Below are 13,463 nucleotides of genomic sequence, written 5' to 3'. Positions count from 1 at the left end.
CCCTATCAACTATACCTGCTAATAAGCCTTTTAGCCCATTATGCCTATTTTAAATATTTTGGGAATGATTTATGTAAGAGTGATTATTTATTAACAATCACCTTTTGAAAATAACTTGCTCAAACCTTATACTGTTATGATTAGTGTAATGCACAGGTCCATTTGCCTAGGTGAGGGGGAGAAAAAACCCAACCAAAATTTGATCTCATCTTCTTGAGAAAAAACATCCAAAGTAAAACATGAACATTTAATGACCTTTAAATAATACATGTAAAATTTACATGCTGTACATTACCAAACATGCAGAACATTAATCCAATTTTATAAGACATATACCCACTCTGCTTTTTGCCAACATACACCCTACAGGTCACTTAGGATGTTAACTGATTTTTCAGTCCATGTGTGGGCATATAAACACCCATATATATGCCTCAAGGTGAAGATTAAGATAATAAACCAAAGAGCTGAATATACGAAGTCTGCCATGGAAGATTCTAAAACCACAGTCAATATACAGAACCAAGTGACAAGGCACAAAAGCTTCCATTTGTGGTCACAAAGATCAAGTTTCCTGTCCCAGTGCTTAAACATGGAAATAGGCTTGGCTAAATGACAAACTATATTTTATAGCGCATTTCTGTTAACTGTTCAAAAAGGCGTATTTGTCTTATGACATAATGCGTTACAGGAAAGCATTGAAAAAATAAATAGGATTAGACAAGCTCTCATACAATAAAGCTTTTTTTCCTTTTGAAAAACAGATTTGCTTATATTCAAACTAATCTAATATAATAAAGAGAAGCATTAAGGATCCTACGCAGATTTCCTAGTACCCTTGAATCATACCTCATACCACTATAACGTTACTTAAATCTTTAATTTTAAAGTCATCTGGGTGACAATGTCCACTGCAAGTGATTCTGTCTCTTTTGTCATTTAAAGATATGTAACAGTACACAGAGTAAATGGTTAACATAACTTGGCAAAATGAAACTCTTCCTAGCATTGAGGTTGTTTTTGTTAAACATTAACTTTGTACAAGGTTACTGTTGATATTCCTTTTTTTCCTATGTTAAAAGAAAAAAATGTTCCACATAGAAATGACTGCTCTAAAATTCATGCAACCAAGCAAAATCTAAACTGTGTGCTTCCCTTTATTTTTTATCCCACAATTTTTGTGTAAACTCAAAGTTTTTTCTAGGAAGAGAAACTCACTGAGAGATTGAAGTTAAAAAATATATATATGCACTCTTCATTGTTTCCAAGTACAGTTTTAGAACTTTCACCTACATAGTTATCAAAGGAATAACAGCAACCACAAAATAAGAATCAACAGAATGTAATAATCCATACATAATAGATAGTCAAATGGGTTTATATATGAAGAAATCAAATAATCTAAGTTGTAAATAATAAGCCATCAAATATAGCACTGAACAAATTGTAACCCAAATAAAACCTTCAGTTTCATTCATTTTGAATATGGAAGTGGACCGAGCTGCACATGAACGACCACGTACTTCTATCAGCAGTGTTACAGGAGTGATGCCGCATGCAGCTCCGGCCACGTCGTCAGCACAGTTCTTTACAAGTAAAACAAGGCTGACCAAAGGAATAACAAGACATCTCACTCTAGGCTAAAAACCTTAAGAGTAAAGAATATACTGAGATTTTAAGGCTTTCTCAGAAATATTTTTCATGGCACTTCAACATTAAACATCACTAATAGGCTAAATATGTAAATACTCATAGTTACATAATCAAAAGCACATGTCCTGTCAATTATTAAGTAAGGGACCACTTCGTCAAGTTGTGTTTTCTGGCAATTAAATTATATTTAGGGAAGGCTATTCATGTTTGGCTGTAATTAACATGTAAGTCATACCGAAATGTCAATTCACTAGTATATAGTGCAAATCGTGTTTTGAGTAAATTTGCTGTTACCACTCATTTCTTAAAGAACTGTATGTCATTCTTCACTGAAAATGCAATTACACTGACTTATTCTCTCCCAAGAGCAGTTATTATCATCCTTTCTTCAACTATTAGCTTCTAAGATAATTATTAAACAAACTCTCCCTGGTCACACGCTGAGAGCATTCCCACATTAATCCATTTCTTGAACTACAGTCCATCCAGAAAATACTGAGTCTAACAAGTCATTCTTGCCACACCATACTCCAAGCTGACCACAGCAGGTTCTGGTTTGGAAAACTCTTCAGCATATTCACTGTAACGATTATCTGCTGGGTTGCTGCCCTCTATAGTTCGAAGAGCATGATTCACAGGCAGCAGAGCCTGATCCTTAAAACACAAGGAAGTGTTGAGGGTAGGTGATTCAGGATGAACTGGATGTAACAATTCCTTGGTGAGAACTCCATCTGTTTGCTTATTCTTACGTTGCTTAATTTTCTAGAACAAATCCAAATTTGAAAGAAATTACTAACTGCACATGCTACATGTTCAATGTTAGATGAAAGGAGAAAGCATGTTTTTGTAATGTTCTCTTTACATAGAATACAAAATTAAATCTCAAAAATTTAATAAAATCTAGTGCAGATAAATAAGACATGGCTGAGAATCCAATGTTTGTAATTTTTGCAATGAAAAATGGTTGTTATTGTACTTGAACTGCAGATCACTGGGTCTGAAAAGAGCATATATTACCTAGAAAGTATAGAAAGTAAACATTTTATAATGAAAGAAATGTATATGAGACATCTGCCCTGAAACCACAACTGTACAACACACACACACATTTATTTACCTACAGGTCGAACTGCCTCAAGAGCTTGCTTCTGTGGTTTCCTACACTGGTTTGTTAAGTGAACACAGCAGAATTTTTTTAATGTAAGATTTAAAAATCTGTGCAGAGTATCAGTGCTCTCCAAATCCTTGGGATTGATCTTTAGATGATCTTCTGTTACCTGTATCTTGGGCTTGCCCCTCTTACAACATCTCCTACAGTTTACTCAAGCAGTCCTGACTTCCCCCTCTGAGGAGGGCTAAGGAACACTCCTGCCCGAGAGGCAGACAAGCGTCTTACTGAGTTATAACAACTGTGTAAGATTTTAAAAATAGGTACTCATGGATATTTCTTGGTTATATATGAAGGTTATAGGAAAGTCTTATGGTGGAAAGAGATTTCTTTAAAAAGAAAAAAAAGGCATAAAACACTATGACTGATCAATCTGACGACATTAAAATTCAAAACACCTATACAAACTATACCATAAATAAAATGGAAAAGACACGAACAGATTGGGCAAAACTGTTTGTGATGCATATAACTAACAAAGAATTAGTGTCTGGTGTATCAAGAATGCTTACAAATCAGTAAGAAAAAGGCAAATATGCCAACAGAAAAATGAGGAGAGGTTTGAACAGGCCATTCACATAAAAGGGAAAATCAAATGCCTATCAAACATATGAAGAGTCATTCAACATCATTTGTTATCATGGAAATCCAAAGCTAAAAAGAATTTAAACATTCAGCAGCTGAATGGAGAGACTGTTACATTCATACAAGAGAATGTTATACAGTTGTTATTAATAAAACAGACGAGTTAATGCTACATGCATCAACATGGATAAATTTCAAAGCAATGTTGAGCAAAATAAAGTATGACAGTATGACAACCTTTATACATTTTAAAAACAGATGGTTTCTTAAGATGAGTGAAGGGTACGTGAGCATTTTTGTTGCCTATTGACTTTCATACCTTACACAAAAATTATATTCTTTTTTATTTTTTCAATGTGAAAGATCTGAAATAAGTATGATAAAAATTAAAATACCACAAAGCTAGGTGGTGGCTATTATGTTTTTATCTCTACTTTTCTGTATACTTCAAATATTTCAATGTATTTTAAAATGCAGGGGAAGCAATTCCAACTAATTTATTCATAGTAGAGGAAATCATATTTTAAAGCAACCATGTGTATATACACCAATTTAAACAATTTACACAAGAACACAGGTAAGGAAATAAATTGATTTAACATTCTAAATATATTACATTAGATACTTCAGTATACTTACAGATTCTAAGTCTTTAATATCTTTCTCTAACTGCTTATTTTGCTCATTCATATTCGTAATTACATTAAACACAGACTGCCTCGGATGCAATGTTCTATCAAATTGATGGTACATGTTTCTCCAAAACCTTTATGACAAAAAAAAGAATTTTTTTTCAGTAAATTGGATTTGAGGAAAAAAAGTGTAAATTCCTCAATGATGCCAACTTACTTAAAATTGAAAGATACTGTATTTGGCTCCAAAACTGCACCTATCTGAGATGTGGAGCTGTAGAGAGGATTCACGTATCTCTGCTGGTCACCCAGGAGGAAAGGCCACAGGGAGTAAGTCTTCTCCTTTAACCTGAACGGAATGAGAAACACAAAGATCTTTCCCATAAATGCAATACTCATTTTTATAAAGCAGGCAATTATTTCCCAAATCAATTTGAGCTTTAGTTTTCCCTTCTGTTTCAGGTCTAACCTCACCTTGTCACTGAATTCTGTATCCTCTTTTCTCCTTTTTCACTTACAATCGTGTAATAAATAAAACCATGTCTCCTGAACACAACACAGGTATACCATTTTCTCTCACAACCATTCACGTTGAGATTCCTCTCTTAACTCACAGAATTTCAGGACCTTGGTCTCTGTTACACTTATTTCAAATCACCACACACATTAAACAGAGTAAAATGCTTTAATTATCTTCCTCTTTGGCTTCATTCTCTTAGCCTCCTATCTGGGCTATAGTGACACATATTAGAGAGCAGGGACAAATTTAAGTGTGAGTGGACACAGAAAAAGGGAATTAGGAAAAACCAGAACATTATTCCAGAGTAAAAAAATGCCAATTACACTGCAAATCTAAAAGTAGATGAAGTAGGTGGGCAAAGGGTAGAATGCTTTCAGATAACATATTTACAAAATAAACATAAAATAGATAGGCATACAGGGGGAAAAGTAGAGAAGTGGAGCATCTGCTCATTTTCTACAACCCCTATGATGACCAATAGGTATGCCCTTAGAGAGAGTACAGGGAAAGATGTGCTTTTATTACCACCTTCCTACTTATGAGCATGTTTGGCACTAATTGAAAAGAACAGCTTTTCCTAAAACAGCCCTGTGCTCCAAGTCACCTGCTCCAAGTTATGAGAAACTACAGTGAATGACTACAGCACAGAGCTAAGTTGTAATACTCTGATTTGTTCATCTCTGTCATACTCTATTTCAGTAGCTATTGCCTTCATACATCTTTAGAATTTTCCACATGCTCTCAGTTCTGTTTTCAACTCTGCCTGCCTTTGTCTCTCAGAGTATGTGGCTGTTTTAGAAGCTACCAGATTTAGCTTCTCTAATATGTCACTTGGATGTTCAAGAATCTGTAACTGCTCTTTACTATTCCAAGAAATGTACACTCAGAAGCCCAATCTAAAAAAAAATATATGTGTGTATGTATATATATATATATATATATATATATACATACACACATATAAAAGGACCTCTCATAGCCTTACCCCACATCTCCCTTGCATCAAAATTTAGCCGGAAGCCCTACTCCCAGACTGGCTAGGGAAGAACAGGTGTGAGGTACAGACACATTGCAGCCAACACAGGAGGATTTATTTTCCCCAAAGAACTATCTGTTTAGAAATATAAGAACTATAAGGCTTCATCATGCCTTAAAACCAAGAAGTTTTTAAATCTTTTACCAAACTTTAAAACTTAGTGATGAATACTTTCTAGTAAATGAAATACAGTAAAGATTTTTCTGTTCTAAGTATATATTCAGACTAGAAAGGAACACAGGGAAAGGTTTCTAGGGTATTGATAATGTTTCTTGTTCTTGGTGCTGGTTACATAGGTGGATGAGTTTAAGATTTATTGAACTCCACACTTACGTTATAAGTACTTCTCTGTATGTTTGCCATACTTCAAAACAAATTTTTGAAATGTGCTTTGACTATTGCCTAAGGATGTGAGAGATATTTCAGAGGGTACTTAACTTCAGATACAGACAATAAAATTTTGACAATAAAATCCAGTTCTATTTCATACTATCAAGATATTTTATTAAGTTCAACTATGATTTACATTAGACCTCATTTAAGTAAGAAAAAAAGAGCCTATTTTAATCAAACTGTCTTACTTGAGTTCTTCTCTTTCCTTCTGACAATTTCCAAGGAAGTTTCCAAATTGGCATGAATGAATATGTTCATGGATCTGAAGAAGAAATGCTTCATTGAATTCAAAGGCTTGTGGAAACTGTTCGGTCAACTGCCACACACATTCCAAGAACTGGGTGAACACCGGTGAGACTTCCTTTGGGTCACCATCCAAATGGCCACACCTAGCCCCCCCCAGAGAGTACGAGCTTTTAAAAATGCCTCTGGAAGAAGTCAGTTATTCAGATATTATTAAACTTAAACACATATACAAAAAACCAAAAATCCTAAAGCATTGTTATATTAGCACAAAAACACTCTGATGTGCTTTTATTGAAACAATTTATACCTGTAACGTTTTCAACCACAACTTTAAATGATTTGTTCTCTTCTAACTATAATCCAGACAAAAAAGTGATAAATTGACCTGAATATTAACAAAGTAGAAGAGAAAAGATAGAAAATCTTTAATCAGTCTTAATACAAGAAACCACAACACTCACCTCCCACCAGATACGTGAGTTCATGAAGAACAGAAAGCACTTAGGTACTCTAGTTTCACAAAGTACATACACATATAATTGTGACTCACCTGTCTGAAAATTTATGTCCAAAGGAGATCCAATCCTTTTCTATTAAAACCTTAGAAAGAAAAAGTAAAACCCATCTTATAACTACTTTCAATTCTTTTTGTTCAGAGTGGATTAAATCCTATTATCTTAAAAATAGGAATTATACTTACACAGTTTCAAACACAACATAAAATTTTTTTAATTATAGGCAAAACGTAGCAAGAACCTGGATTAGAGGCTGGTTTAATGAAGAGTAAAAATGCTAAATAAAAAGAAATACAGTAGTCTTGTGACTTAAATTATTTCACTTGTATTTATTACACTTTAGGGAAAAATACATGTTATAGGTACTGCTGCATTTACATTTTTATATGTATGATGATATACGCATATAAAAAAGGCTAGGAACATGTAAATCAAAATGTCAGCAGTGGTTAATTGTGGATGATAGACTGAGGTTGATAAAGAGACCATTGAGAAGTTTATATTCAAATTCAAATGCTGATATCTAATCTCTTGAATGGACTACATCTGTTTTCTCTCTCGAACTCTGCTGAACAGGCTTCTAATTTTTTTCAGTCTAATCTAAACATGTTTTTGTCAGTATTTGATATACCTTATAATTTGACTGTATAATCACCAACACATTCTTTTCAGTGTCAAAACTGCCATTTCCAGCTTCTCTTTTGTCTTAATCTCTCCAGGAGGCTCTACCACATGACGGGTAAAGATGCAGTTTCTGGAGTCACACTGCATAGGTTCAAACCCTAGCTTCACCACTACCACACCTGTGTAACCATGGACACGTGATCTCCAAGCTGGAGCCTCTGGTATTACTGCAGCCTCTCTGCCATTCTTCTACACACCCAAAGCTAAAACTTAACTGAGTTTCTCACTACACTTAATTATTTTGCTTCTCAGTGAACAGCACCACCTATCCTGGCAACCGAGTCCAGAGCCTGGAAATTGCCCTAGAACAGGACTCCTCTCTGTCACTCCACCTCCAATTAGTGAGTTCGTACTGACTCTTCCACTCATACGTACTGCCTCAGTGCTGGCCCTCTTTTTCTCTGGAGTTACCCTGACAGTTTCTACACTGGTCTCCTGGCCTCTAGTCCCACTCCCCGTCCGCCTTCAAGATTGCAAATCATCTTTTTTTAAAAAGTAGAGCTAAGCAAGTTACTGTTTCCTCTGTTTGGAGCCCATTCATGGCTCTCCCTACCCAAAGACAGTGAAGTCCAAATTCTTGTCTACTCTGCCTCAGGCCCTCACCCCCTTCTATCTTCTGTACCCAAGCCCCTCAACTCTTAACACTCACCCTGAATTCCGTCCGTCACACTTTACCTGCAGTCACCTAAAGGAGCTATGCTGTTGTTCTCATTGTTCCATTTGCCTGGGAAGCTCTGATCAGTATCCCTGATCATTTATTACATGATTTCATTTGGATGTCTAGCAAACAGTTAAAGTCAAATATTATTTGCCTTTAAAACATTTAAATATTTTAAATAGTCCTTAAACATTAAAATATTTAAAGCAGGCAAACAAAATATTCCTTATCTTAACACCCTTCAAGGTAAGCTGAACATATTACCAGCGCTTTCACTGGCCTGTCCCAGATTCAGTATGTTTGCGCCACAAAATAATGGTGTTGAAAGGGATCTGGTGATGTTAAACCTTTCCTTGATTTAAGATGGCACTGCATTTTAATAATTCTAAACTAATGAAAACTCTCTACCATCTCTTTATTTACTTTACTTACCAAGAGTTAAAATGTAAATTAGAAAACAGCAGCCAAGGCTTTAGCATCACAAAGCAGAAAATCTGCTCAGCCAGAAATTTAATCTTTAGACATAAAACATGCTACCTAACATGTAATTACAATCAACAAATGAAGGAGTTTTTAATAGAAAGTTTCCTCTAGAATATACTTTAAAGTATTCTTACTTATGCCTTGCTTTTACTGTATCACTTACATTTGCTAGATAAAAATGAGGAAGAAAATACTGATACTGCAACATTAAAAAAAAAACTTTTAAATCTAGAACTTTTTGTCAAAGAGGTGGCACAAATGGAAATTAGTCTAACTCAAGGTTTCTCAGCCTCAGGACCACTGACGTTTTGGGCATATACTCCTCTGTGGTACAGGCTGTCCCAAGCATGACAGGAAATTTAGCAGCATGCTGGGCCTCTAGCAGCTAAATGCCAGTTGTCCCCCTTCCTTTAGATATAAAATCAAAACTGTCTCCTAATATTATCAAATGTTTCCTGGGGGGACAAAATCACTCCTATCTGAGTACCATTGGTCTAGCCAAGTAACTCCTTACCATGAACCCTTTGACTGTCCTGTAGTAGGAATCCAGTAAGAGAGACCCAAGGGAGCAAACCTGGGAAGTCCTGTCCCAGCCATCAGAACAGTGCACCAACACACTTGCACTTTCAACCACTATTGCCTGGAAAGAAAGATCACACACTTAGATTCTAGCAGAAGACACTTAAAAAAAAACCAGTAACTTCTCTACTGACTCAAAAGTCATACTAGCCAAGTATTGCATTATAAAGAAGAGCTAGGACCACAGTGATAATGCTGTCACAGCATAATTTCCAGAAAAACAAGACAAAACACAACAAAAACACAAAGCAAACAAACAAAAAACAAAGACAACAATGCTGCTTCTAAGTGTTTGGGAATTTCTTTTTAAGTCCCTACATTAAGTGCTACATGGTATTTTTAAAGCTCAAATTAAAGTGAACCTCATTAGAGAGCAAGAGTTATCTGACTAGAAAAGAAACCAGCACCCAACAGAATAGATCCATTCCTTCCCAACCCTTATAAACCCCGAAACCAAATCTGGGCAACGAAGAGTTACTTTGGCTAAGAAGATCGCAGCATCCATGATGGCTTTGATATGGCGAAGCCATCCTGAGCTCTCCAAGCCAGAATAGAAATCATTGACAGAAAGCCCTTTGGTACCATTGACTGAAAAAAAGGAAAAAACATTTCAGTGCTCCATTTCTCTTAGTCAAGGTATTTTTAGGTGAGTGAATTGGGGAAGAAGAGAAGAGGACAAAATAAATAGGCAAGACTCTTTATAACTGAAAAGGTGCTATTAGAAGCACAATAATGAATTTTCTGGTACATTTTCCTGTCATTTCTTATGTTTTAAAAAAAAAGCTCCAATCTCCTTTTTTAAAAATTCTGCAGCACAAATAAATGTTCAATTAAAAATAGTCTATTTTAATTTTTAAAATTTCACACCATGACTGGAAAGGCACCTTAATATTTAAATGGAATATTATTATAAATTAATCTTCACCACACTGCCTAATCAAGAATCTAACAACAGCAATTTTTTATAGAACTACTAGAATTGTACTGTCCAATACAGTACCACTACCCAAATATGGCTGCTGAATACTTGAAATATGGGCTGTAAATGTAAAATACACACTAGTCAATTTCTAAGACTTGAAGGAAAAAACAAAATATATCATTACTAATTTTTATACTGATTAATCTAACAATGTTAATAGATTAAATAGGTATTTTTTATTAAAATTAATCTCAACTATTTACTTTTTTGAATGTGACTACTAGAAAATTTAAAACTACATAATTTAAAACTTTATAATATGCTAGCATTATATTTCTATTAGGCAAAGCTGCCTAGAAGAATAAGCAATAATCTTACCTTCTAATAATTTCTGAAGGCTGGATCGCATGACATGAATATTTTCAATTCCAACAAACTGAAATCTAATATTAGAATAGTTGTCTTCATTTTCATAACCTTTCCCAGCTGCTCTGTTGGCCATTGCGTTCAGCTAAAATTTTAAATTTTAGAAATTTAGAGACAAATTGCTCTTGTCTTTTAACTTAGTTTACCAAAACACCAAGAAAACACGGAAATAAACTACATTTTAGCTAACTTAAAGAAACTCATCAAAAGCGAATATGCTATCATTTTTCAATAAATAAAAATTTCATGTTATTACAGTAAAGGATACCAGAGTAAAAAAGTGATTGTTACATAATAGAAAGGTCAAACAAGAAGTTCCCCACAAATAATTCATGAAACTAATTCACTTATGTTTTAGTCAGTTTTCTATATATTTGCAATACTTTAAAATTCAAAAAAATAAAGAAATATTTCCTATCTAATCCTAAATGATTCAGAGATGAGCAGAGGTGGGGAATTTTCCTTTTTATAGAATGAATTAACTTCAGAACAAGCCTGGAGCACTTGATCATTCAGAAAGCCACAGGAACCCTGAAAATCAGATCTCAAATACCTATCAGATTATTTGAGGTCTTCCATCATAAACATTACTAGAAGCTGACACAGTATGTGACACAGCATGTAATCCCCTAGCCTGATACACCTCCAAGAACTGGGCCAAAAGTAAGCTGGTCTCTAAGGAGAAAACAGGCTGCCTGTAGGCTCACAGTCTTTGGTTATTAGATCAAATGCTATCAGAAGTTCGCTTAAGATTTGGCATGTTTAATTCTTTCTGATTAGAATTTCATATGGCACATTATTATAATTTACTAAATATTCTTATGAATTTGAGTGAAACAGAACCTAAATTGGAATAAAAAGTAGCTTTTCATTCAAATCAGGGCCCAGGTCAGTAACAAGTACAGTTAGGCTGTATCTACTAAGAGTTCAATACTAAAATACTTCCACATTATTACTCCTTGAGTTTAACTAGTAAAACTTGAGTTAAATATAAGTAATAAAACAAAACAATCAAAGAAAGATATATTTTCTGTGTGGAAGTCAATTATACAAATAAGATAATTAGGCTCTGAGAAATAAATCACCCTCAGACCTCATATTCATCAAGTCTTACACTACAATCATATTTTGTATCTAATATTACCTAAATATTGTTCAAACTAATTAATCCATCCAAATCATACAAGTAAAACTTTTCTTACAAGAGATAACAACCAATAGTTGACTTCTAAAGAAGTCTTTTCTTTTTAACAAAATAACAATTATCAAATTATCAATTTCTAATTTTTAATACTTCTTAATTTACTCAAATTAATCTTATCTTCTGTTCTCTCCATTATATTTCGAGACTGTATAATGATGAGAATTAGTTCTAAAACAGCTACCATTCCTTTCAACAAAGCTGCCTGAAATTGTGTTATCGCTCACTCGCTTTTTCTCATCGCTTTCTCTTATTTTCTCATCATTCCAGATCTTTGAAGAAATCCTCACTATAATTCTGCCAATGTCCTTTTGTGTAGGCCACCAGCTCTGCATGTGATGCTATAATAAAAATTAAAAGTAATGTTAGCTATTACCATTGAGGATTAATCACTTTAGTTTTAGGACCCTATATGATTGGCTATTTCACTGTGTTTTTGAAAAAAAAAGGGGAGGATTTTGACATTTGTCCCAATGATAAAAACTTAACCTTACATTATAGGTGCCTAAGAGAACAATTATTTTCTGCTCACTATTCACTACTTATATCTCTTTAGTTCAGTGTATCCTAAGTTAACTATTTTCCTTGTTTTTTAATATGTCAAATTCATTATTTTAAAAGTATTCTGCCAATTAAAAATTCCAACATACAGCAGAAGACATAAGAAATCACCATCTTGGGTTGTTGGTAAATTGGTCTCCTAAGTTGGTATTCTTTAAAAGATTGATTTCCTCAGTATTATTAGCCTCAGTTAACTTAAAACTAGAATTCAGGTATGTTAAATATGGACAAATTGATCAACTCCTATTAATTAAAACAACAAAGATAATTAAACTAACAAAATGTACTGTATTTAAGATACATACTTTGGGCCTGGTATCCATGACATACATATAGTGATTAACTGGGTTGGCTTTACTAATGGACTCAAGCAAATGTTCATCTTCCAAGCACCTGGCACTGAATCCTGACAGAGGTTGGCTACATCGACAAATGGCAGCCTAATTGTAAAAAGAGACAAAACAGATTATCCAAAGATCTCTAAAACATGTCTCAACAAAATGCTTAAAAGAAAAAAAGTTAAAATCAAGTATGCAATCTGTTTAAAAGTAGAAGGCATTAACTTTGAAATCCTATTTGAATTTAATATGATTTTAATATCTAGATGTCACTTAAGTTTTTCCAATATTCTCTTCTACTTAAGAAACCTAAAGGTCTCCTTACCTAGTCTGATGAAAAAATCTTCAGTCCTAAGAAGCAACACTTGGTTAATTCTCTATCATGTAACCTACCAAGACACTTGTAATTCTGTGCCTTAGATTAGAAGATACTTTCAAGAGATTAATCAATAAATGGAGAACAGGATTTTTTCAAATAGTGACATTTCAACTTTTACTTTCTTTCCAAAGGTTTTCAGATCTAATTAGAAATCAGCAGTCTTTACATTGAGACATAAAATGAGAAAAATGAACTTCAATTCAAATTTGGACTAATCTATAGTCAATCTAAGAGGGTAAAAATACCTATAGAAATTAGTGAATGTCAGCTATTTACCACTATTTATTCTTTTAAAAAAGTTGAAAAGATTTAGACCCATGTATTTTTTCTGCAATCTCATCCATACCAAATCCAACTTCACCCTTTTCAAGCATTCCAATACAGTATCATAAGGGGAAAAAGTGCATATAAATTCATATATTCGCACTTTTAAAACTCAACACAAAGTAAAACCATGAAAATGGAATAAAACAGAAGAAAATGA

The 13,463-nt window shown here is 33.9% G+C and overlaps 1 protein-coding gene across 4 annotated transcripts in view; it reads right to left on the bottom strand.

The window, feature by feature from the left end:
* Positions 1 to 228: 228 nt before the first annotated feature.
* Positions 229 to 13,463, bottom strand: part of MTMR6 (myotubularin related protein 6) — a 37,228-nt gene continuing 23,993 nt past the window's right edge. For 2 of the 4 annotated variants that reach the window (XM_057490195.1, XM_036917388.2), the window contains 10 exons: positions 12,568 to 12,702; positions 11,929 to 12,042; positions 10,453 to 10,585; positions 9,631 to 9,740; positions 9,088 to 9,213; positions 6,784 to 6,833; positions 6,176 to 6,376; positions 4,256 to 4,387; positions 4,046 to 4,172; positions 229 to 2,415 (listed from right to left, as the gene is read on the bottom strand). In XM_057490195.1, coding sequence (XP_057346178.1) covers positions 2,155 to 2,415; positions 4,046 to 4,172; positions 4,256 to 4,387; positions 6,176 to 6,376; positions 6,784 to 6,833; positions 9,088 to 9,213; positions 9,631 to 9,740; positions 10,453 to 10,585; positions 11,929 to 12,042; positions 12,568 to 12,702 — 1,389 coding nt within the window. In that variant the 3' untranslated portion in view covers positions 229 to 2,154. The remainder of the gene's footprint in view (positions 2,416 to 4,045; positions 4,173 to 4,255; positions 4,388 to 6,175; positions 6,377 to 6,783; positions 6,834 to 9,087; positions 9,214 to 9,630; positions 9,741 to 10,452; positions 10,586 to 11,928; positions 12,043 to 12,567; positions 12,703 to 13,463) is intronic. The other 2 variants (XM_057490199.1, XM_036917389.2) reach the window with 1 other exon arrangement.

Source organism: Manis pentadactyla, chromosome 2, assembly GCF_030020395.1.
Source record: "Manis pentadactyla isolate mManPen7 chromosome 2, mManPen7.hap1, whole genome shotgun sequence".
Classification (NCBI taxonomy): domain Eukaryota; kingdom Metazoa; phylum Chordata; class Mammalia; order Pholidota; family Manidae; genus Manis; species Manis pentadactyla.
This window is presented reverse-complemented; position numbering and strand designations above follow the sequence as displayed.